Source organism: Bubalus kerabau, chromosome 4, assembly GCF_029407905.1.
Source record: "Bubalus kerabau isolate K-KA32 ecotype Philippines breed swamp buffalo chromosome 4, PCC_UOA_SB_1v2, whole genome shotgun sequence".
Classification (NCBI taxonomy): Eukaryota; Metazoa; Chordata; class Mammalia; order Artiodactyla; family Bovidae; genus Bubalus; species Bubalus kerabau.
Genome location: NC_073627.1, coordinates 156,245,812 through 156,272,366, shown reverse-complemented (window position 1 = coordinate 156,272,366; position 26,555 = coordinate 156,245,812). Strand labels below are relative to the sequence as shown.

At 44.7% G+C, this 26,555-nt stretch overlaps 1 protein-coding gene across 1 annotated transcript in view; it reads right to left on the bottom strand.

Annotated features, from left to right (window-relative positions):
* SHC3 (SHC adaptor protein 3) overlaps nucleotides 1-16,450 on the bottom strand; it is a 182,912-nt gene extending 166,462 nt beyond the window's left edge. Inside the window, exon 1 of the mRNA XM_055580310.1 lies at nucleotides 15,995-16,450. Coding sequence (XP_055436285.1) covers nucleotides 15,995-16,450 — 456 coding nt within the window. The remainder of the gene's footprint in view (nucleotides 1-15,994) is intronic.
* Between the last annotated feature and the right edge of the window lie 10,105 nt (nucleotides 16,451-26,555).

Genomic DNA, 26,555 nt, shown 5'->3' with positions numbered 1-26,555 from the left:
TGTTTCTCACTCTGGCTCTCTTGCTTGAACACTCTCCACTCTTCTACCTACCCAGATCTGGACAGTCTTTCAGGACCCAGAAAAAAAAAAAATCCCACACCTTCTGTGAAGCCTTTCTTGATAACTCCAGCCACCACTAATCTCTCACTATGCCATTAGAACCTTATTGAACATGATGTTTTTTTCTTTCTTTTTAAAATGGAGCTGCTTTTCCTTCTCAACTGGATCACAAGTTCCTTTTGTAAAATCACCCTGTACCTCTTTCACAATCCACAATACCTTCCACAGGACAAGGCAAGTAATTGAGTCCTCAGAAAATACTTGTTGATACATTCATTTTCCCTCATTCTTTTTCATAAATCCACATGCTTTAATTAGAGGTGGGAGCATGTGGAAGTGTTCAGTTTAGCTTTCTGTTTGGAAATGTCCTGGTGACATTTGGTTATACAATATTTTAACTTAATAATAATTATTCATGGCTCTCATTAAAGTTGATTCTCTTATTGAAATCTTTCTGCAATTAGTACTAGAGAAAAAGCAATATAAAACAGAATTCATGGGTCCCTCTGATCTAGGGAACACCCTGTAAAGATTTTGGATGGGCTATTTCATACATGCCAGTTCACAGAAAGAACAATCATCAAGGGACTTTTAAACAGAACAGAGTTCAAAATGTGCCTCTCTGAAGTCACATTCTTAATCACCAACCATATATGATAGGACCACAGGTCACCCTCGTAACCAGTCTCTTTTGCTCTGTCATACGCCCCAGTGGCCTCCAGCCACCATGATTCCTCCATTGTCACATAGTAAATGTTTGTCACAGGCTCTTTACCCAGGGACATTTTGGGGAGAGCCAGCTGACCTTCTTTTCCACAATGCATGGCCATGTAAACCTTCTATGGAGAATGATTTCTTGAAAGCAGGGACCATTGAATTCATGTTAGGTTTGCAGGAGCTCCAGCAACATGAATCTGGCAGGTTCTCACTCAGCATGGATTAAACTGATGAACACAAAGACAGGCCTACGGGGCTGTGGAGACCCTGAGGAGTGACACTAACCCTGCCTCACCAGAGAGACAGGAGGGAACAGCTGCCCGAAGTTCTTGAAAGCTAACAGAGTTAATGGACTCTCCATCTCAAGGGACACGATTTTGAGAAAACTCTAGGAGACAGTGGAGAACAGAGTAGCCTGGCATGTTGCAGTCCATGGAGTCCCAGAGTCAGGCACAACTGAGCGACTGAACAACAACAGAGTTATTCCAGGCCAAGATGGAGTGGACAGAAGAGGCCCAGAGTGGGAAAATGGCCTTGGAACTAAGGCCAGAGTTGCAACTTGTTTGGGGAAAACAAGTTGTTATAAGGCTGGAAACTGGAGGGGCAAGAGTTGAAGCTCAAGAGCTAAACTGAAGCCAAATCATGAAAGTCTGGGTATCATATGAAATTCATTTGGATTGAATTCCATAAGCAAAAGCAAGTGACAGAGAGATTTTAATTAAGAAGATGAGATATGCATTTTACAAAGATAAATGATTCACCACATTAACAGAAGAATGCAAAAAATATATATTTACTCACTAGATGCTGGAAACTACTTTGAAACTTTTTGAAAACTAAGGTTATAGGAAATGTTTCTTAACTTGTAAAAGGTACACAGTAAATGTCCTCCTTTATAGTTAAGTAACAGGACTCACTTTATAGCCAGGAATGAAAAAGTCACCTTCATCAATAGAATTGATCACTGTTCTTTAGGTCCCACAAGTATCGTAGGAAAAGATTAATATTAGCTAAAACTTACTGTACTCACAGGCAAAAATATTTGCCCAAATGGAAATACGTGTGTAGAAGAATGTTCATTATTTTACTGGGATAAATTGGAAACTATCTACATGTCTAACAATAGCTGCTGCTGCTGCTAAGTCGCTTCAGCCATGTCCGACTCTGTGCGACCCCAGAGACGGCAGCCCACAAGGCTCCCCAGTCCCTGGGATTCTCCAGGCAAGAACACTGGAGTGAGTTGCCATTTCTTTCTCCAATGCATGAAAGTGAAAAGTGAAAGTGAAGTCGTTCAGTCGTGTCCAACTCTTCGAGACCCCATGGACTGCAGCCTACCAGGCTCCTCCGTCCATGGGATTTTCCAGGCAAGAGTACTGGAGTGGGGTGCCATTGCCTTCTCCAGTCTAACAATAGAGAACTGACTAAATAAGTATCAGCACCTCCATATACATGAATATTTGGCTTCCCAGGTGGCTTAGTAGTAAAGAACTGCGTGCCAATGCATGAGACATAAGAAACATGGATTCAGTCCCTGAGTAGAGAAAATCCCCTGGAGGAGAATATGGCAACCTACTCCAGTACTCTTGCCTGGATTATCCCATGGACAGAGAAGCCTGGTGGGCTACAGTCCATGGGGTCGCAAAGAGTCAGACACGACTGAAGTGACTTAGCACACACGCATGCACACATACATGCATGCATGTATACTGTGCATGTAACATCGTGCATGAATGTTAAGCAAATGCCAAAAAGAAGGAAGCAGAATTATAAATGCTAATACTGAAAGATTTCCAAGGCATATTAAATTTTTTAAAAAAGCAAGTCACAGAAAAATGTATGTAGGATATTTTGCTTTGTAAAACAGAAAGGGAAAAGAAAAGATACAAGAAAGGAAGGTAAAAAAGTGTGCATATGTGTGTCTGGAAATACAAATAGCAAACAGGTGATGGTGATTATCTATGAAAGGAAGAAAATTTGAAGGGAAGGCTGTTGAGAGGACACTCTGAAACATCTAAGTAAGACTATATCATCTTTTTTATTTAATTTAAAAAAGAAGAGTCCTTCCCAAAGCAATCATCGAAGACTGGTTAGTTCATTGTAATAGTCACAGCAAGAAATGATGAAGGTATGAATCAGAGCAAAAGGAAAAGAAAAAGAAGATTTGAAACCCTGTGGAATAGAAATGATAGCTCAGTGATTGAACGGATACAATGAGTTTAGGAAAAGGAGGCATTCAAGGATGGCTTTGAGGTCTTGAATTTGAGAAGTAGGTGAGCAATGAAACCCTTAACTGAGGTGGGAAAGGTTATGAGTTTGAGATTTGTTTCATTTACGGGGCCCTGAAAGAGAGGATGGGCATGTTACATGGACAGTGAACAATACAGACCTGCGCCCAACATATGCCACTGGCCTTTGACCTATGACATGGGTCCAAGCCACCATACTCCTCCTTATTACCTCTCAACTGTCTCCACTTTTATTCCTGCCTTTCCAATCTGTTCTCCACACAGAAGATAGAATAGTCTTTCAGAAAATCTCCAGTGGTTTCCCACTGTACTTGCCTAGTGCTGGCCAGTCCGTGGGGACCCTCTCCTGACTCAATACACTAATTACATTGGCTACTGTCAGTTTCCATCTCCTCCTAGAATGGAACATGCACACACACACACACTCACTCATGCTTGAACACATCTGCATACCAATTCCATCCATCTTCCTGGATATCTAGGGCTCCACTTCCATATCACCTCCTCTGAGAAGCCATCCTTGATCTCCACATCCTCACCACCAATGTGATCTCCTGGTACTTTCTCTCCTCTGTCTCCACCACTGGCACCAAAAGAGCAGGAATTATGCTTATTTAATCCCCTCTTTTGGAGAAGGCAATGGCACCCCACTCCAGTACTCTTGCCTGGAAAATCCCATGGACAGAGGAGCCTGGTAGGCTGCAGTCCATGGGATCGCTAAGAGTCAGACACAACTGAGCGACTTCACTTTCGCTTTTTACTTTCATGCATTGGAGAAGGAAATGGCAACCCACTCCAGTATTCTTGCTTGGAGAATACCAGGGACAGGGGAGCCTGGTGGGCTGCCGTCTATGGGGTCACACAGAGTCAGACATGACTGAAGCGACTTAGCAGCAGCAGCAGAAGCAATCACCTATTTATCCCCAACACATTACCCCAGGATGGGAACTTAGTTGGAGAAGACTCTTGAGAGTCCCTTGGATTGCAAGGAGATCCAACCAGTCCATTCTAAAGGGGATCAGTCCTCGGTGTTCTTCGGAAAGAATGATACTAAAGCTGAAACTCCAATACTTTGGCCACCTCATGCGAAGAGTTGACTCATTGGAAAAGACTCTGATGCTGGGAGGGATTGGGGGCAGGAGGAGAAGGGGACGAAAGAGGATGAGATGGCTGGATGGCATCACCGACTCGATGGACGTGAGCCTGAGTGAACTCCAGGAGTTGGTGATGGACAGGGAAGCCTGGCATGCTGCGATTCATGGGATGGCAAAGAGTCGGACACGACTGAGCAACTGAACTGAACTGAACTGAATAAAATAATTGATTAGTAGATTGATGGAGGAGTTAATGAATGAGAAGAGAAACAGAGAGGGTAAGACTGTTTATAAATAATCCAGGAATAGAAATGAGGAGAAAAAGCAAAGAAGAAGAACCTTCACAGCAGATGCCAGGAGTCTGGGAGAGAGGCTGTGAGGTGTTAGCACCAGATGAAGTGGGTTTTCGGTTTTATAATTAGAGGGTCACCCAGGAACCTTTTCCAGACACTGTCCACAGGTCAGAAGAAGTCAATTGTCTCATATTGGCATGAATTAGGTGAAAGAAAGTGAAATGAGGAAGGTGGAGTAGCAAGGGAAGAAGGGCTACTTGGAGGGGAATTTGTTTTAGGTGCAAGCAGCCTAAGGAGGGAGGAGGGCATGGTAACCCACTCCAATATTCTTGCCTGGAGAATCCCATGGACAGAGGAGCCCAGAGAGCTACAGTCCCTGGAGTCAGAAAGAGTCAGATATGACTGAGCGACTAAGCATGGCACAGCCTAAGGAGGAGGTCCAAACAATCAGTTATATTTTATCAAAAGTAATACTCAAAACTCAGCACTTCTAAGTATTGTGTGACATGTCAATATCATCCACACCCTCGAAGTTAAGACTCTGCAAAGCTGTGTTACTATACATCTTTTCCCACCTCCCATAACTATTTACACCCCAAGAATTGGCAAACCCTGGGAAGATCCCCTGGAGCAGGAAATGGCAAGCCACTCCAGTATTCTTAACTGAAAAATCCACGGACAGAGAAGCCTAGCAGGCTACAGTTCATGGGATCTCAAAAAGTTGGACACAACTGAACATGCTCAAACATACACAGCACATAAATCATGTTTTTGTCCAGAAAGCCAAGTGTTAACTTTTCTTAGCAAATCCCTGCCCTGGGAGTCTTAACCAACAGATAGTGCAGGAGGGAGAGAGGGTGGGGCGGCGGCAGGGCGCAACAGAAGTGGGGAATGCAATTATAGGACAGGAGTTTGTGGATCACACTGGAACATCAGAACCCCCTCCTCTCAGCCATCATTTGATGATTTTTATTTTCTTCTCCCATGTTAGTGAATAAGTAACTAAGCCACTCTGCAAACAAGATTATTATCTATTACAGGAGTTGCTACTTCCAGTGAACAAATTCACAGCTCAGTCCTTTAGAGACTGCAGCCACCACCACCTCACAAATAACCATCCTTAAAAAAAAAAGCAGTGTTTGGGGACTTCTCTGTGGTTCAGTGCTGAAGACTCCATGTTCCCAACGCAGGGGATCCTGGTTCGATCCCTGGTCGGGGAACTAGATCCCACATGTTGCAAATAAGAGTTCTCGTGCTGTATGAAGATTCAAGATGCTGAGTGCTGCCACTACGACTGGGTGCAGCCAAATAAATAAATAAGACAACTTTTTAAAAAGCAGTGTTTGGACTCCCCTGGTGGTCCAGTGGTTAAGACTCCGGACTTCAGTGCCGGGGACACAGGTTCTATCCCTGGTCAGGGAAGATCCTGCATGCCACACTGTGAGGCCCCCAAAATAATAATAATAATTTTAAAATTTTAAAACAATGTCCCTAGCCCAGAGACCAGGAGGAGAGTCTAAAGGGGGAGCTCCTGAAGGAGTGAAGCCAGCAGAACCAGACAAGGACAAACAAGGCTGACACGTGCGAGAATCAGGATTTCTAGACTGTGCCCCAGCTTTCATCAGTTACAAGAACATGGACAAAAGATAGGAGCTTCTCAGAACGTGAGCTCAGGAAAGTCTCAAGTGTCTAACAGTGTTTCCTCTGGCCCAGGACTCAGGCCAGCTTGCTCACGTGATGATCAGCCTTTCACACAAAGTCCAGTTTCTGAAAGGAACCAGCCCTAGCTACTTCCACTGTCTGGTAATATATACTCTTCATTCTCTAATTTGCTCAAAGCTACAAACAGAAGCTCACATGAAACCACTTTTTTAAAATTTATGAGAGCAACTCTTACATTGAGAAAACTAGGCCCATAAATTACTATTATTATTTGCAAATCATAAAGAAAATGCACAGTTTTTCCATTTTAGTAATGACTCCCAGTGGGGCTTCCCAAGTGGCTCACCAGTAAAGAATCCACCTGCCAAGGCAGGAGACGCAGGAGACATGGGTTTGATCCCTGAGTCAGAAAGATCCCCTGGAGAAGGAAATGGCAACCCACTCCAGTACTCTTGCCTGGAGAATCCAATGGACAGAGGAGCCTAGCAGACTTCAGACCATGGGGTCACAAAAGGAACTGGACATGACTTAGTGACTATACAACAACAATAACTCATGGATCTAGAAACACCTGTTTCCCTCCTAGAGCCTCTGTCCCTGGTTGAGAGCCTGTACACAGACACACAAGGGGGCTGTATTCCACCAGTGAACTTGTTCTGGCCTCTGGTGATAATGTTAGGTGTGACACCTCATGTATCAGGCCTCCACTCTGAGCAAGTCTCAAACCACAGACACACTCTTGCCACTGGTCCCAAAAGTTCCACAGCTCTCCTGGTGTGCAGAGGTCATAGTTCATCTGTCTTATACTCCAGGGTTTTGGTTTGAGGTCCTGCTTGAGGAATTTTTAAAGGTGTCTCCATTTGGTGCCCAGAGAAATGGTAAGAAAACCTGAGATTCTTCCAGGAGATTTACTTAGGCGTTTCTTATCTTTCATCTCCATTCTTCCAGGGCACATGAATCTCTCTGTTTGGGTGAACTAATGGCCATCCTAGATGAGACTCCAAAAGTTTGTGGCTATGCCTGTGATGCTGAATTTGTGTGTTAACTTGGCTAGGCCACCGGGTGCCCAAAGAGGGACCAACAGTGATTCTGGGTGTTTCTGTGAAGGTGTTTATGGATGACTTTAACATTTAAATGGATAGACTGAGTAAAGCAGACTGCCTTTCCCAATGTGGGTGGGTCTCATCCAATCAACTGAAGGCCTGAATAGAACAAAAGACTGACACTCCCCTAGGATAAGAGGTAATTCCTCCTACCTGAGGGCCTTCAAACTGGGATAATGGCTTTCTCCTGCCTTTGGACTCACACTGAAATGTTGTCTCTTCCTGGGTCATAAGCCTGCTGACTCACCCTGCGGACTTCTCAGTAATCACATACGCCAATGTCTTGTCACAAATCTCCTATACGTACATCCTATTGGTTCTCTATCTCTGGAGACCCTGGACTAATACACTGCTATAAAAACAGTTTGGGAGAAAACCCGTTCCTCAAAGGGTCATCTGGTTACTGGAGAGTCAGAAGAGGGGTGGTCCAGGGGAGCCCGAGCAGGGTGGGTAGCAAGGTACAGCTCCCACCCCATCCCCTGGGGGTGCCCATCAGCAGTGCCTCTTGGAGCCCAAAGTCATCACCTTTAAAGAAGAAACCACAAGGGCTACCCTACTGTCTCTGCCCTGGGGACCACAGAGTCGAATGCAAGGGTGTCCCAGGGCCTGTGACCCTGAACATGCTCCGCCAGATGTGGAAGCACTATGAAACTCAATCCTGCAACTTATTCATCAGAACCTCGAGTTCTGTCTGAGAGCCCCAGCCCTGCACCATTCAGGAAGTGGGGGAGGCCGTGAGCTGGCAGCTGGAGAAGCTGACTCGGGTACCTGAGGGCTCATCAGACCATCCTCTCTCTTTTTTATGTTGATGTTTTGTATGCTCAGTGTGTGTTTGAAAATCTCCACAGCACATGTTTACATTTTATAAAGAAAGGTTGATGGGACTTTTAAGACTCTACCCTCCCAATGCAGGGGGACTGGGTTCAGTCCCTGGTCAGGAAATTAGGTTCCACTTATGACAACTAAAAGTCCGAATGCTACAGCTAAAGATCCCGCATGCTGCAAATAAGACCTGGGAGCAGCCAAACAGTAATAACATACATTTAGAAAAAAAAAAAGGTGTACAAAAGCAGGTGAGAGACATCACAAGGCTGCAGGACTGCCAGCAACAGAAGGTGGCTCGTCAGTGTCTGGGCTTAGAGTCCATGACTGTGTTTCTCTGCGGGCCCTGGGACCCATCAGATAATGGATCCCAGGCCCCAGAGGCTGCCTTTCTCATTATTGCTGCCTCACAGATTCAGCATTAGGGGACAACCATCTCTCCCCCCATATGCCCTCCTCCCCGGGGTTGGGGGAGGGCAAAGGTCCTCTCCTGCTGAGCAGGCTGTGGGGACTTCTGCTTGAACAGGCCTCTGCTCGGTAACTTCAGTGTCCAAACCGAGGCCCGGAGGGAAAGGAAGTAAGAAGTATGTGCCAAGTCCTAGGAGGGAAAGGGGTCTTCAGGATCTGACCTGGTGCAGCACAGTGGTCCCAGCAGAACCGAACTGTGCATACACACTGAGTCCACCTCCAGGAGGGCCAATGAAAGGGCTGGTTTTTCACCATGAAGAACACTCAAAAAACAGTCACCTTTTCATGGTTTCATCACCAGAGATAAAAACGTTGTTTTTCCCTCTGTGGGGGAAAGCATAAGAGACCCTGATTTTATAGTGTTTCTGCTGAAAACAGGTTAGGGGCTAGTTTTCCCTCAACAGAGCTAGAGCTGTGCTGTGGTTTTTCAAAAAAATTTTAAACAGAAGATTTTTATATGGGCAAGTGGTATTAGAAATGCTGAATATTTGCAAAAGCAATAGGATTGAACCTGGTCTGTGAGCCCGTTTAGACTGCCAAACAATTATGCTTAATGGAATTTGATAAAATAAAGTTTGTCAGAAGGGTCCCAGCAGAGAGGCTGAGTGAAGGCTAAGTCCCACTGAGTCTGTGGAGTTGGTACAAATTTAAGTTTCTTAAAATTTGAAATCAAATCTTTGCAGATTTTTCTGCCCATTCAATAGACAGAAGTGAGGAAAGGCTCTTCTGAGGGGCCTTTACTTTAGCAAAACAACACGTTTCAGAAAAACTAGGATGGCTTCAAGTCAGCTTGAAAGTAAGCAGCTGGGACCTCCCTGATTAAGATTCTACACTTCCACTGCAGGGGACGATGGTTCAGTCCCTGGTCAGGGAAGTAAGATCCTTCATGCCAGGTGGTGTGGCCGATAAATAAATATAGAAAGCAAGGAGCATCATAACAACAAGCTCTTTGAACATTCTTCCTCAGAAAGTCTTGGCTTGGAGGGTTTCAGGTACTTTGAAGCTGCTGAGTGTCAGAAACACCAGTAATAAGGTGAGTCTCCTGCCCTTCAACTCTCCCATTCCTGCAGCTTCTCCTCCGGCACCCAGGTTTCCCGACAGTTCCTGCAGGAGATGAGACCATGGCTAGAAATGGAGATCTCAGCTGGAAGGTGGTGGAATTTGCCAGACCTCTCTTATCGAGAGTCAAGGCAAGTCTGAGCCCAGAGTCTGAGGGCCAAAGACCAAGGATGCCCTGAGTTGCTATCATCTACCAGAGCAAGGGCAGAGGCTGATCCCAGCCTGAGGCACTGCAGAGTCAAGAAGATGCTAGAGGAAACCAGTTCCCCAAGGAGAGCAGCAACTGGTCCTCTCCTCCCAGATGCATCACAGGTATGCATGGCACCTTCTCCCCACCAAGGTGAAGAGAACAGCCCTGCGTGAACCATGGAAACTCAGCCTTTGACCCAGCATCTTGTTGGAATTCAGTGGTTCTCGTGGAGATTCCTGGCCCTGGCCCTCCAAGTTTAACTAGTGTCTTTCTGTTTATTTTAGGAAAGCAGCACCAATCCTAGCGCTGGGAGGCACAGACTGATGCCTCTGTGTGTGTGTGTGTGTCTGTGTTTGTGTGTGTGTCTGTGTGTGTCTGTGTGTCTGTATATGTGTGTGATTAGTTGCTCAGTCATGTCTGACTCTTTGCAACTCCATGGTCGAGAGCCCACCAGACTGCTCTGTCCATGGGATTTTCCAGGCAAGAATACTGGATTGGGTTGCCATTTCCTCCTTCAGGGGATCTTCCCAATCCAGGGATTGAACCCGTGTCTCCTGTGTCTCCTGTATTGGCAGGCAGATTCTTTATTGCTGAGCCTTTACCACTGAGCCACGTGGGAAGCCCAGACTGACACATATCAACGGGTTATTGTCTCCACGCTGGTGGTGGTTAGGGAAGAGGCTAAACCACATGGGGACAGAATGATTTGTTGGGTTTTGGTGGGTTTTTTTTCAACCTCAACTGAAAATCAATGCTTATGAATTTGCAGGACCAAAAGCAACTTGTAAGATTATTGTGCGGCTGCATGTGCACACACACACACACACAAAGCCAACATCCACCCACTCAGCAGGACATTCTTACACTTAATTCCTCCTACCATAAAGACATTCTTCATCCACTACACATTGTAAATTTTTTATGTTAAAATTCAATTTTTTTCTTGTCCTTTACCCAGGAAATATGCCCAATTGATCATTTTTTTGCATTTCATCTGAAACTATCTTTTTCTGAATTAATTCCATGTAACTTTATTTGTCTTTGGGTATTTTCGTTTGAAGGGTTGAATCCTCACTGTGCTTTCCCCTGAACCCTGTGCAACTTTCTGGGCAGTAGCACCGTGGGGTCTGGTCTTGGCCGAAGCCACCCAGAAGGCACGTGACCCGGGGAAGCACAGCCTGACACCATGGTGCAAGCCAGAGGCCCCTTTCTTCCAGATGCACGAGGTTCAGAAGCAAAGACCTGCCCCAGCCATGACAGGCTGACCTCTTGAGCCCCACACTCTGAGGTGGCCAAATGGATCTGGGGTCCTGGTGTCCAGGCACCCTGCAGATTCTCCAGGCCATGTTCCTGCTCGGAGACACCACAACCAAGAGAGGGGCGGCAGGCTTCACACACCCTTCAGAACAAGCCAGTTGGCTGGAAAGCCAGCCTTTTACATGTCTTACATGTCTGTTGCCGAAGTATCCCACTATCACAACTTTGCTAAAATGATATTTCTCATATATGACAAATATGAAAATATGACGTATATTCAAAGATAAAACCGAGTGGGAACGTAAAGGAGCAAGAAGTTCACTCTTTGTAAGATTTAAGTTTCACCAAAAGCTTATCTTCTTCAGAATTATTTTCTCTTAAATGTGAATGTAAAAGTAATGAATGAAATAATCAGGCATTTCTGGAAGTATAACATTTACTATTTTCTAATGACCCTGTCCGAAGTCATTACAAGGTGTCTACTCGGTGTGTACGTATGCATGTGTATGTGTGTGTGTGGTGTGGGATATGTGTGTATGTGTTTATGTGTGATGTGGTGTGTGTGTGCATATACACATTTCACACATCTGCTATACTTGTGTCATTAAAAAAAAGAGGTGTCTTGCTTTCCAGATCAAATAAATAATTTTGTCTAATCTCACAAGAATTTCTTAAACTGTTTTTCAAATCATTTTGACAGTTTATGACTATAAGCCATGCATTCATGAGATTTTTCAACAATTTTAAGGAAAAAAATCAACTTTTAAAATTGTGTTCTATATCAAGAAACAACTTACTCATCTAGAATTAAAACAAAATTTGATCAATCCCACCACAATAATATATCATGACTATACATGAAATAACTTTGTTGGTGACTGTTTAATATGACCTTACTTAGCTCATAGTTATCAAAAGAATACAGTGCTAATAAAAGAAAAAAAATTGTAGATACTTTTTCTAAGAATAAATTTAAAATACTTTTAAAGACAGTGAGGCAAGTGAGAAAAAACTACCAATTAAGAATAAATTTTAGAGTAAGAACAGTTAATAAAGACCACCTATAAAAAGCAATAGAACATTTATAAATAAAATGAATAATTCGTACACCCTAAATATCATCAGAGTCACAAATGGGAGAAACAAAATAATTTTTAAAGAGCTTTTGTAAAAACAAGGCTTCATCCCAAAAGAAAAACAATCCAGCACTTCAGGAAATAATTCAGTAGTTCTCTGATTATTAAAATCTCCTATAAACAGCTCATAATGTGAAGCTATTGTCAGTAAAGACACAGCACCACTCTTTGCAGACCAAAACCTTGGCTGTCTGAGGGGGCTGTCACAGGATTTAAGGATGAATAACCTACTTTCTCTTGTGGCTTTCCTATTGGCTCAGTTGGTAGAGAATCTCCTTGCAATACAGGAGACCTGGGTTCGATCCCTGGGTTGGGAAGTTCCCTTGTCAGAGGGCATGGCAACCCACTCCAGTATTCTTGCCTGGAGAATCCCATGGACAAAGGAGTCTGGTGGGCTACAGTCCGTGGGGTTGCAAAGAGTTGGACATGACTGAGCGACGAAGTACAGTCTACATTCTCACTGGGTTGCTGGTGATCAGCAAGCATCTTGACCTCCTGATTCTTGCTGTGGGCACTCGGGTCAGCCCTGAATGTGGCCACTTCTTATCCTGATCCTGTTCTGAGCCTGTGGTGTCATGTGCTGTAAAGTGAACTCTTCTTCTACAGAACCCTCCCATTGAGGGCCAACAGCTAACTCAGGTGTAGCCCACACAGTATTGCCTTCCATCAGGGGTGGTCAAGGCTGAACCTCAAGACAAGCTTGCTTCAAATGACTCTTCCACAACAGCCAGTGGCTATTTTAAAGAACTGACCCCCAACTGTTCTTGGCTATCTTTCCTTCCTAAACTGTTCGCCCTGCGGATCTGTGGGTAGAGCATCCCAATATTGCCTTTGGGACCTGCTAAACATCAGTAGCAGCCCCCATGGGCACTCAGGCTCCTCGCCAGCTTGGATTTCTAGGCAATAGAATTTGAAAGTGGGCAGCAGTGTCCTCCATACTTGTCTGTATGTCTCTAGGCCTTTCAAGCCCAAATGTAAAACAGTTTTAAAATAGAATTATAGTGAAAATATCCATTGCTCTTTGCTATTATGATTTTCCTTTATCTCAAGGACATACTTTCTTGTTCTTTTCCTTTTGTGTCACCAAAAAAGAAAAACACACACACACACACAAAACAAAACCCAGTGTCAGGCATACTTAGGCAGGTACAAAGGTGCCACCAATGGGTGTCCTGAAGTAACAAACACAAACCTGAACCCTTGCTCATTTGCATAATCTCATGCTGTTATTAACATCAGATTCAAGTGAAGGCACGAAGGACAAATTAAACATACTCTGAGCCTGGAATTCTACTGCTGCTCAGGTATTACTATTTTTAAATTTCAAATCCTTCATTAATTAATATTACAACCTGCTATTCAAACAATTTGATGTTTCCTAATTGATACACCAGACATCTATATTTTACAATGTCCATTTTATGTAAGTAGATTACATTGAAATATTTTTAAAGAATAAATCTGTGTGCAATATCCTAATATTGTCTTTAGGTAGATATGTCTCTGAGGCAGGAAATCTATAATTATACAGCAGATGAGTCTTCCAGGAAACTAGAAAACATTTGGGGTTTTCCTTAATTTAGACATACATTTAAATCAAAGAGAATAATAATAAGTTCTCTCCCAAACTCCAAGCCTTTAGATTTTGCTGTTGATGTACAAGCAAGTTATAAAGACTGCCTCTTTTCTATCTACCAGAGATCTTTCAAAGTAAGGACACCAATAAAACTACTTGCAAATCAGCCAATAATACCAGGTTTCTTTCTTTCTTTTCTTTTTTTAGTTTTGTGATCTTTCAAGAAAATAAATTCACTGTTCTAAACTCAACAAGGGCAATTCAGAAATGTGCACTGACAGAAGGCCATGTGATGCTGTGAATCAAATGTGCGCAGAAGAAATTGTCCTTTAGTGTCTGGACTCCTTTGCTGTGTGATTTCAAACTTCTCCAGGGAAACCTGAGCTTATATTCCTATGATGCCACCATTCACCACTGAAGATGGACCAGGCAACAGCAAGGAGCACTAACCGGGCATGCTATGTGCCCCCAGGTCACTACAATCCTTTGGCACAGCAAAATGACCCCAAATCCAGAAGGCTCCAGGCAGACCCAGCCTTTCACTTATTTGAGTGCTGCTCTTGCTTTGGGGTTGAGGGAACCGGATGTCACAACCTAATAGCCCAGGACAGTAGACTAGTTTTCTTTGGCCACAACTGACATTTAGAACTGGATGTCAGCCTCCATCCTTCAAAAAGCAAGAGTAAAGCCCTAAGCAAAGCAAGTTATTTTTTTAAAGGAAGCTTTAGAGACATAAGTTTGAAAATTCTCCCTCCATTTGGAAACTACCCTCTATGTTCAACATGACAGGTATAAAAACCTTTGCCAACATCTGTCTAACATGGTTCTTTTTTTTCTTCAGATAGGAATTATACTATATTACACATGCCACAAGTAATATACTCTGGAATCACTTCTTAACCTCAGCGTTGTCAGGGGTTTTGTTGTTTGGTTTTGTTTCTTCTTTTTCCCTTTTGTTTTCGGCTCCTGGTTATATAACTTAAAGAAGGCATACAAGAGGAATATTCTTTTTTCTTTTACAATAAACTCAACCAGCTGTGCATACTATATATTGATCTTCATCCCTTTTGTAAAATATATGATTAATTCACTCTCAGAAGCTAAGAATGAAGATTAAATTAAAAAGGAGACTCGAAAGGAGAACAGGTCCATTTTTAATGCTGATGATCGCATTCCTTTTGTTAGTACTTTTGAGATAGTTAAAGATAGTCCACAAAGTCAACTGTTTCCTTTAATATTTGGTTCAAAATTATCAAGATATATTTTGCCAGGGGATGTGGTCTGTAGAATTTTGAAACTGGATCTGTAGCCAGTAAGTATTAATATCCACTAAGAGCCTGCAGGTTTCTCAGTGTGATTGGCAACACCGTGGGGACAGTGTGCATCTCATTTCTCTTAAAACAAAAAGTCATGTCTTGGAGTGACCAGTCTGAAATAATGTCATTTTGGCCCCTTTCCACTGTCTGGAGGCTGTCTGCCCAGCTGGAAGAGCGCTATGGTGATTCTCTGCTGCCCAACGACCAGAAGGATGTGATAAGCATGTGGCAGGCCAGAGGAATGCTGCTAAGTATTTGTTCTTTAAATATCATAGAATACTTGCATAAGAGAAGAATTTTGTGGACTACATCAGGCATGATTGTATAATTCTGTGTTGGAGGAAAAAAAAAAATCTACTTTCCAGCCTGTGGCTCAGCTTCCTTTAGCCTATTTAAAGGGAAGGCCAGTCCTCAGGGGAAAACAGTCCCAAATTTCCTTCTGCTGCTGTAAACCAAAGGAGGCATGGAAGGAAAGGCAGAAACCAAAGAAAACCTTGCTGGCTAAGAAATTGCTACCTATCTGGTATAAAGGACAGTACTTGGGCTGCACTGCAAGAAGCTGGAAATTCTTGCTGAGGGAAGAAATGAAACCATCTACCCTGCCGCCTGGGGCAAACACAGAAGTAGTGACACCACCTGCCTTTCTCATCGCAGGGACTGCCCAGTTCTTCCAAGTGTGTACCCTAGGCAGACCTGATGCACAGTTCCCAGGGAGAGTGGTCCATGCCGAGAGGGGTACTGGCAGGACACATGGCAAAGCTCGGTGGCAAAGGCATGCCAAAGGAGCGGAGCCAGGGGAAACCAGGACAGTGAGGTCACCAATTTCAAAGCTTCTCCCACTGGATGCGCAATGGGTGCGTTTTCTGAGCTGGGTCCTCTCTGCCAAACGAGCTGGCTGCGAAAAAGTGCGCACCCCCGGGCCTCCAAGGCGACCCACTGTGCCGGACGCCTCTGCGCCCGGGCTTTCCCACCCGGCGGCCGGCGCCCGCACCCACCTTGACGACGTAGGTGACTCCTGCCCCCAGCACCTGGTCGTTGGCGTGCGGGGCGCGGGGCGGCGGCTCGTCGCCGGGTCGGCCCTTCCTGGCGGCGCGCATGGCCGGGGCGCGGGGGCCGGGGGGCGCGCTGCCGTCCGGGGCGGCCAGGCTGGGCGCGCTGCAGCTGCCCGAGAGCCGCGCGCCCGCCCGCTCCCTGGCCGCCGACAGGCCGCGGAGGCCCGAGCTGGAGAGTTTCAGGTGGGACACCTTGTGGAGCAGGTGGCCCAGGCTGCCCGGCCCATCGTCGGGCGCCCTGCGCAGCGCTTCTCCGGACACCAGGTAGGGGGCCGCCGCCGGGGCCGCGCGCGCCGCCGAGACCTTGCCACCGCCGCTCACCGACAGGTTGTGCAGAAGGTCATCGACCGATGTCACCGAGTCATTCCTGAAGCGGTTGTACTTGGTGCGTGGAAGCATGCCCCTCCGTGGGCTCGCCGCATCCGCCCGGGCGCTGCAGGTGCCGGCCCCGGCGCAGGCTGCCGCGCATAGCAGGCGAGCCGCGGTCCCCGGGGCGGGACGGAGCGGCCGGGACAGCAGGCTGGGGGGCGCGAGCAGCGGCGCCGGCCTCCCACCGCTAACACCCCGCACGGCCGCGGCCGCGCAGCCCCGGCCCCGGACTCGGCTGCTGAGGGCGGTACGTTCGCTTTGCAAAAGTCATAGTTTCCTCTGCTGCGCGCCCAGCTGCTTGGGGCTGCTCACAGCAAAAGCATGACTCACTCCGAGAGGAGACCCTTCTCAACAAAGGCTCGGTGAGCACTGCAAATCACTTCCTGTAGCAAAAAAAAAAAAAAGAAGAAGAAGAAGAAAAAAAACCACATACACCCACTGACAGCACACTAGAGCCAATCAATTCTCAAATTTCCTTTCTCTACCTTCCCAGACATTTCCTTCCAACCTTTGGTTTTTCACCTCCCCTTTCCCTGCCCCCTTTCAGCATCTATGCCAGAGGTAAATCCTGTTCTTTCAAATGAACTTTCTGAAACCCATTATTCTATGCTAGGCTTTTTTCTCCCCTGTTCAGCCCATCTGTGAGCCTAGAAAAGTGTCTGACGGTGCAGCGTTAAAATGTGACGAAGGATTTTTAAGAATAAGATCTTCAGCGGATCCTCATGAATTTTGATTTGGAAAGCAGCAGGAATTCTTAAATAGCCAAAAAGGAAATATTCATTCCCAGGTGAACATAAAATATCAATCTCCAAGGTTTTTTTCAAGTCAACAGAGCAGCCATGACAAGAGTCTTTGTGGCGATGCAGTTCCTCCCCCTCCCAGGAAAAAAAGAAATCTGCGTATGAACTTCTGCCCAGAGCCACTGAGGGTCTCTTCCCTGATAATTTACAGCAGTCTTTCTCAGCCAGGGTTAAGCTGAAAACCTACTTCTGAAAAAGAAGAGTGTTTCTTTTGATGAATGGCAACAAGCTCCAGAAATCCATTCCAAAAGGGGGGCTGTGCTTGAAGCTTTATTCCAACTCAATGTGCTCAAGCTCTGGAGAAATGCCTAAGAAACGCTACAGATACATTTCAATATCCCTTTGGTTGCTGCTTGCAACTCTGCAGAAAGAAAGGGGGAAAATGCAGCTGCTGTCAGTACACTGATCAAACCCGCCGAAAGATGCCTTGTTTTCAGGAGTCAGACACCGGCTGCAAGTGAAACGCACAGGCCTCCTTGCTGTCCGCGAAACAGAGCACTGAGCCCCTCCACCCCACCCCAGAAGGTCTGCGGAGACGCAAACCCACTGACCCCTGTCACCATGGGCTCTGCCGGTCTTCATCGGTCTTCATCGGTCTATTGAGAGAAGCTGCCCTTCACAGTGAAACGCTTTCGCTCCCTGTCCAAGTTTCCCGTCTACTTCTATGCAAAAAATGAATTTACCTCTAGCACGTTATCAGATTAGCCTTAGTCTTCTCACACCCACGGCTAGACATGTGACACTTGAGGCACCCAGCCTTGAAAAGCTTTATGGAACAGGGTGTGACGAGTGCCACTCAAGGTGGGCCAGGTGAGGCCCGCTGCGGGGACGCAGGAGCGTGGAGAAGCGGCAGCTCCCCTCCCAGGGCCGCAGGCCTAGCCGAGCAGCCGCATGGCACTCATTTTTTTTCTTCCCCTTGCTGGCATAGCAACAGCAAATGCACACTCCAGAGATGGTGGTGATGGTTATCCAAGTCCCCCCAAATCTAAAGCAAAACTTCCCTATCATTCCCAAACCGTGATCTTCATTAGAAGCAGACAAAAACAGCAAAATGTGAATGAAATGCTGTTTGTGTGAATGAAAGGGCTAGCGAGCGAGCCAGCGTTTCTGTGAATGAAGCCGGGCCTTGCACCGGCGCCAGGCAATCCCCTGGTTCCAGCGGCCTCAGCCAATGAGCAGCCGCCCCGATGACTCATTCAACAAAAGCTTGCTCAATAGTGGAAGATTCCATTTCAATCAAAGGCGGGATCTTTCATCCAACAGCAGTGTGGGAAAAAAAAAAAAAAAAGCCTGATTACAAAGATGCAGGGAGGAAGGAGACGGCTGTTATGATGAGAGGAAAAACTAGTTTTTCCAAGGGAATTCAAGATCCACTGGACAGGTATGAGTGCGAATAGGACTGCCCTCTTGGAGGTGAGCTATGCCCTAAAACTTTCATTCAGCCATTCATTTACATCAAGAGCAATCATGAATGTGCCATTCTGTTCAGCATTTATTATGAATGTACAGTGAATGCACATTCAATACCCAGGCTCCTCGCCCTTGATCCTTTTTGTGAAAGGAATATAGAACAGGCATGTACGTTCTGAGTCCCCAAGGAGAGGGAAAAAACCCGAAGCTACAACGTTAACCCTTTAGCCAACAGGAGACATTCGTTCCTTTTGTTATGATGAGGCAAGTAAAGGGAAATTGACCACTTTAAAAAAGTAAATAGCAATATAAATGTACCACATGTAAAGAAGATATAATCTAAGAGGGAGATTAATGTTTTAAGAATACAATAGGACAGTAAAACCTCACTTATCAGGGAGATGGTATCAGCATTTGGGGACTTAGGAGAAAAGCAAAAAGAGGATCCCAAAGGTTTCTCAGCACCAAAATAGAAGCTGCAACCCAGCCAAGAAGCACTCCCCGCCTCCACCTTCCTTCCCAGGACAGCCCTGTGGGCCCTCACTGGGGGCTGTTATCGCTTATTTTAAACATTATCCCAGAAGCCCAAGTATCAGATTTATCAGCCTGTGACAATATAAAGATGGATAATGGACAACAACAACAACAAAAACCAGAAAAAACAAAACCATTATTAAGTCAGCCTCAAGAAAGCCAGGCAGCCTAGGGCCTTTCCAGAATATTTGCTTTTCTTTTTAAATCTGTTCATTTAAAAGTGTATTGATTTTCTATTGCTGCCATAACCACAAAATCAGTGGTTTAAAGCAATGCAAATTTACCTCCCAGTGCTGTAGATCAGAAGTCCAAAATGGCTCACAAGCAGATTAAGTGAAGGTGTGAGCAAGGCTCATTCCTCTGGGATTTCTAGAAAAGAATTGCCTTCTCCGTGCCTTCTCCTGCTTCCAGAGGCTGTCTGAACTTGTGCTCCTGAGAATGGGCCATAAGCTGGACCCTGGGGAGCGTGGCTTTGCCCATAGATTTCATTCCAACTAGAGAGGCAGAAAATTGAAAATTAATATTACTATGCAGTATGCTATGTGAATGTTGTAGTATGTGTGATATACAAAACGTATCCATAGGGTACCATACGGAAGTAGCGTGAACTAAGGATGTCAGGGTTGACTTCAGCAGGCAGATGACCCCCCCAAGAAAATATTTGAGGTACTACTGGGATCTTCCAGATAGGCTGAGGAAAAAAGGTACCTTGAGAGGAGATGCTGGGTAGGGAACAGCTCAAGTCTTGAGCGAGCTCATGATTTCCAGAATCCTGTGTAGATTGGTTGGGCTGATGCATAGTATTGGGAAGCCAGGCCACTAAAACGGCCTGACCCGGAGGATCTAGGAATAACCAATGACTTCCTTGAGATGCTTGAGCGGGTTTGCAGTGGCTTGAAAGAGGTGACAGTCAGGTCTACATTTTATGTGGGCACCTTGACAGTGAGGTGGGGTGGCCTTGCGGAGTTGTTTACAGAACAAATGAAAAGTGATGGAGTCTTGAAGGAAGACCAAAGCAGTGGGCTGAACAAGAGACAATAAAATGACCTGGATGACAAAGATGGGTGAGAAAAAGTGGGCCAGGTTGGCTTATCTGGAGGCAAGGCTGAGATGGAGTTTGGGGTGCAAGATGCTTGTTAAGGACCAAACTCCATGGGAGGCAGGAGGAGGCTAGAGATATGGGCAGAGGGAGAAGTGGGCCTTTGTGAAGCCACACATACCCCAGCCTTGTGGGCTCCCCACTGAGGGTCCCCCTGGGGCCTGGTGGGCTTTCCTTTCTCCTTCCCTCTTCACTCCCTCAGCTGCCCCAGGAGTAATGGCCTCCAGCCAAACAGTAGAGGCTCCATTCTGCACAGACAGAAACAGGATCAGAGGGGTTATGAGATCTGCCCAGGACACACAGGGTTAGGAACTGGCCATTCTGTCTGACTCCAAATCCATGTTCATGACCACGGCCTCAGCAAGCTTGAGTAAGGACCTACTGAGAATCAACTATGGAGGTGGTGGTTCCCCAAGATAACACCTTTGCAGTGTAACAGAGGGGCTGCCACTTAGGTAACGGGGTGGTGCCAACTGAATGAGAGATGACGAAATGGATGAAAGCAGTCATACTTTCCAGAAGACTAATTGCCATGAAAGGGAGGATATAGGGCAATGGCTGGAGGTACAGCAGGGAGTATAGAACAGATAATAGAAGAGTTGGGGGTATGTTTAGAAGAAAGGTGAGGGCAGGACTTCCCTGACGGCCCAGTGGCTAAGACTCTGCCTTCCAATGCATGGGGCTAGGGTTTCGATCCCTAGTCAAGGAACTAAGATCCTACATTCCACCTTGTGCAAAAACAAAAAAAAGAATACAGGTGAGGGCTTTAGATTAGAACAGAATGGAAGAAATGGAGATCCAGGAAAGAGGTGGGGGTCAAGAGGATAGGTGGAGCTATCACCTTAGAAAGGACAGTGGGAGAGATGGAGGAACTGGGGAGCAGGTCATTTGGGGTTGAGCAGGAAATAGGTGGTTCCAAGGAGGAGACCCATTTTCAGAGAAGAGGTTAAGAAATTCCAAAGGATAGTGACTGTAAACAAGGAATATACCAGTTCTATTAGCATCAAGCCATTAGCCACTGTAACTGCCCAACAGTGCACCCTGAAGGGAATTCAGGATGGAGGAAAACAGAAAATATTCTGTGCTTTGGATATTGGCCCTAAATAGGTAAGACATATATATGCTTAGTCGCTCAGTCATGTCCCACTCTTTATGACCCCGTGGACGGTAGCCCACCAGGCTCCTCTGTCCATGCGAATTCTCCAGGCAAGAACTGGAGTGGATTGCCACACCCTCCTCTAGGGGATCTTCTCCACCCAGGGATCGAACAAGGTCTCTTGTATTGCAGGTGGATTCTTTACCATCTGAGCCACCCATGAAGCTCAAGAATATTGGAGTGGGTAGCCTATCCCTTCTCCAAGGGCACTTACCAACCCAGGAATCAAACCAGAGTCTCCTGCATTGCAGGCAGATTCTTTACTAGCTGAGCTACCAGGGAAGCCCATAAGACACATATATCAAGGAATAATTTCAATGGACTCAGATTCTTGCATCTTCTTATACATAGAAAAGCACTGAAATCATTGAGATGTCTGGATGTTTGTGATTAGCAGTAATCTTACGATGTTCAACTACATGTTTTTTTTTTTCCCCCAGCAAAAGAAACTTGTATATATCCTGTCTCTTCCCTTACTTCTTCAGAACAGTTCATTCAGAGCAACCTGAGAGGCTGTCTCCTGAGTATAGTCCTCAGTGCATGCATTCTAAGTTGCTTCAGTCGTGTCCAACTATGTGTGCCCTATGGACAGTAGCCCGCTAGGCTCCTCTGTCCATGGGGATTCTCCAGGCAAGAATACTGAAGTGAGTTGCCATACTCTTCTCCAGGGGATCTTCCCAACTCAGAGATCAAACTCATTTTTCTTACGTCTCCTGCATTGGCAGGCAGGTTCTTTATCGCTAGCGCCTCCTGCTAAGTCCAGTATAGTCCTCAAAAAGATTCCCAAATAAATCTTAACTTGCAAATTTAGGTTGTACACTTTTCTTCGGTCAATGTGACACACCAGGGATTCCTAAGAGCCAAAAGTCATTCCCACCTTTAGGGCTGAAGGAATGGGAAAACAACTGAATTTCTAGAACCAGTGGAATTTCAGAGGGAATTTTAGAGGTAGGGCCACTGGGAGGAGCTGTAGTTTTAAAGGAATACAGTTACTGATGGAGAAGTAGAACCAATGATGGGAGGAAACAGAGAATAAATACCCCAGCTTCTCTCTTCCCAGTCTCTGACTCCTGTTAGCACCTTCCATTAGCCAAATTCACAAGAAGCCAGAGGTTCAGGGAACTTGGGGGTGGGGAGTGAGGGACCAGCCTCCCAGGAATGTAGCAGGCAAGGCAAAGTAAAGGGAGGTGGACCACGGCTGTCACCGTGACTGTGTCTGCAGATAAATCTATCTGCGCTCATGGTAGGAAGCCAAAAGACTTTGATGCCTAATGTGGAGTTATACCTGATCTCTGTAACACAAAGACCAAGATTGTACTTAAAAAGTTAAGGTAGTCCATTTAAGTAAGAAAACTGAGGTGAGGATGAATGCTTACAGAGCCTGCTGAGGAAAAGAGATGATGCTGCTGACAAATGAGGAAAAGCAAAGATGTTCCTGTTCTGCGTTATGAATCCACCATAACTATATGAGGGCAGAGGTGTGATTTTCTAAAGGTTCATCTGCTGACATATGAGCTGGAAGATAGCATATCATTAGGTAGAAGGTTCATTCGAGGATGCAGGTAGAGGCGGGGAGGAGAGAAGGCAGACTAGTAGGAGTGGGAGATGGGCAGTGGGGAGAAGAAGCACAGAGATGGAAGTGGCTGTGGAAGCAGCAGCAAGTGCAGCACAGTGGTATCGAGGAGAAGCACTGGGGAGGTGGCTGCTTGGATCCTTTGGGATGCACATCCAAGGGAGGTGGGAGGGAGCAGAAAGCCCCTAACTGTGCCCCTGAAACATAGGAGCTGCCTCACAGGAGGGCAAAGCAGGGGTCAGGGATGACAGGTTCACTAAAACCAGAGGTTCGAGTCATCCTCGGGGCAGGCTGGGGAACAAAAGAAAACTCATTTCCCACAACAAGGTGGGAAGGGATGGGCACTAGGGAAGACTTAATGAGAATACAGGATGTTTAGACAGGAAGAAATGTGAGTCAAACCTAGACCTGACCGTGGAGAAAGGTTCCCAGACTGAGGTGAGCAGATGTCTTCTCTGTAGGGCTCCTAAGGTGCCTGGAGGTAGGACTGTCTGTGGTATAGGAATCCTCTGTACCAAGTCACCTGGGGGCGACAAACCTGAATGCTGAAAACTTGGTGTGCCCAACGGTTCAGCATCAAGGACGTCCTTTTTATTTTTTCTATTTTTTTTTAAAGATTTACTTATTTTTAGCTACTCTGGGTCTTCATTGCCACACAAGTACTTTCCCTAGTCATAGGGAGCCAGCACCACTCTCCGTTGAGGTGTGGGGATTTCTCATTGTGGTGGCTTCTCTTGCAAAGCACAGGCTCTAGAGCGCAAGCTTAGTAGTCTCAGTGCATGGGCTTAGTTGCCCTGTGGCATGTCATCTTCCCAGACCAGGGATTGAACCTGTGACCCCTGCACTGGCAGGCAGATTCTTAAGCACTAGAGCACCAGGAAAGCCCCAACAGGTTTTTTTTTTTTAATTTAATTTTTAAATTGAGGTATAGCTGATTAACAATATTACAAAAGTTTCAGGTGTACCACTGAGTGATTCACAATTTTTAGAATCATACTCCATTTATAGTTATTATAACATCTTGGCTTATGTTCCCTGTGCTGTACAATATATCTTTGTATCTTATTTATTTTATACATAGTAGTTTGATTCTCTTAATCCCCTATTCTTATCTTACTCCACCACTCCCTTTCCTCTCTCAGCTTGTAACCACAAATTTGTTCTGCATATCTGTGACTCTGTTTCATTTTTGTTATATGTGCTGGTTTGTTTTACTTTTTAGATTCCACATATAAGTGATAACACACAGTATTTGTCTTTCTCTCTGTCTTATTTCACTTAACATAATACCCTCCAGATCTATCCATGTTGTTGCAAATGGCAAAATTTTATTTGTTTTCATGGCTGAGTAATATTCCTACACACACACACACACACACACACATACATACATACAAACATGCACAGATATATATGTATTGATTGTTCATCTATATGTGGGCTAATTTCTGGGCCTTCTATTCCATGTCATTAATCAGTGTGTCTGTTTTTGTGCCATACCATATTATTTTGATCACTATAGCTTTGCAGTATAGTTTGAAATCAGGTAGCCTCATACCTCCAGCTTTCTTCTTCTTTCTCAAAATTGTTTGTCTATCTGGGGCCTTTTATATTGATATTTCTATACAAATTTTAGAATTATTTGTTCCAGTTCTGTGAAAAATGCCATTGGTATTTTGATAGGGATTGCACTGAGTCTCTTGGGTAGTATGGTCATTTTAACAATATAAATTCTGCCTATCTGTGAAGACTGTGTATCTTTCCATCTGTTGTGTCATCTTCAATTTTTTTCATCAGTGTCATAATTTTCCTTATATTCCTTTGTAAAATAAATTATAGCTTTTACTGAAGAATTAATTTATTCAGAAAAAAATTTAGTGAATTCTATATTCCCATCAATTCCTTGATCATATGCATGTTTAGTTTTATGTAGAAACAATTTCGTGTTCCTCATTCTCCTCTAAAGATTCTATTTCCAGGGATGTTTTAGTTAATAATATAATCTCCACAAATACATTTCATGTTTCATGGAATTGAGAAAACATAATGCCTTTAGGCGGAGAAGGCAGTGGCACCCCACTCCAGTACTCTTGCCTGGAAAATCCCATGGATGGAGGAGCCTTGTGGGCTGCAGTCCATGGGGTCGCTAAGAGTCAGACACGACTGAGCGACTTCACTTTCACTTTTCACTTTCATGCATTGGAGAAGGAAATGGCAACCCACTCCAGTGTTCTTGCCTGGAGAATCCCAGGGATGGGGGAGCCTGGTGGGCTGCCGTCTATGGGGTCGCACAGAGTCGAACACAACTGAAGCAACTTAGCAGCAGCAGCAGCAGCAGCAATGCCTTTAGGCTTTTCCCCATCACTGGACACTGGTTGTTTCTAATTTATCAATGCCATAAACAGTGACATAATGAGAGACTTCATACACCCAGCTTCCTTTGTATCATTGGATGATCTCTCAGTATAAATCACAGGGAAAAACAAACTTCCATAGCTCTTGATTACCATTGCTAAGTGCCTTTCCTGAAATTCTTTATGTTTTCACTTCTGACAGCAGTCAGTAGACCTGTGTTTCTGCAACCTCCCCAGTTTTGGGTTTTCGTTGTTTTTCTGGTTTTCATAGTAACAAATGATTTTTCTTATTTAATAGTTTTCAAGATGGTTATTCGAGTCTGGGCTCTTGATTGTTGGAGGGGATGCCATGACTCTGCCTTCATAGAGACTGGTTGGCTCCAAACCAAAAGTGACAAGATTTGCCCAGATTTGGATAGGGAAGTGGGGTGGGGGGAACCAGTCTACCTGTGGACTTGAACTTGTACAGACCCTCACCTACATCTTTCCATCAAACGGAGGGCCTGTTTTGAATCTCACACTTATCTTTCTGGACTCACAGCATTGTTTTGGCTATTTCTAATTTAGATTATTTCTTCTAGACTCTGTGTGGGTTCTCACTATAGTCGAATGTTTATCACTTTTAGCTTTTTCAAAAAATATTTTATTATATATATAATTATGTATAATATAGTTACATTGTTATATAATTGTTTACATATTATATATTATGCATTTTTATTCACACATAATTTTATATATTAATATACCTATATAAGCTATATTGGTATAATATTGATATATATTAATATTAAAGTACTATTTCTCTTTCATATGAATATGTGTTATGATTTCTATAATACACAGCCATATATATTAATATACTTATATAACCTGCATTTATACATGTTTATGTATATTAATTATATGTATTATTGCTCTTTCATATGGATGTATTATGTCTTATGATTTACACATAATTATACATACTAACATAGGAGTCCCCAGGTAGCTCAGTGATAAAGAATCCATCTGCCAATACAGAAGACACAGGTTCAATTCCTGGGTCAGGAAGATCCCCTGGAGAAGGAAATGAAAACCCACTCCAATATTCTTCCCTGGAAAATTCCATGGGCAGAATTTTAGCCAGCTGCAGTCCATGGGTTCACAAAGAGCTGGACACAACTGAATGACTAAGCATGCATGCATATATACTAACCTACTTATACG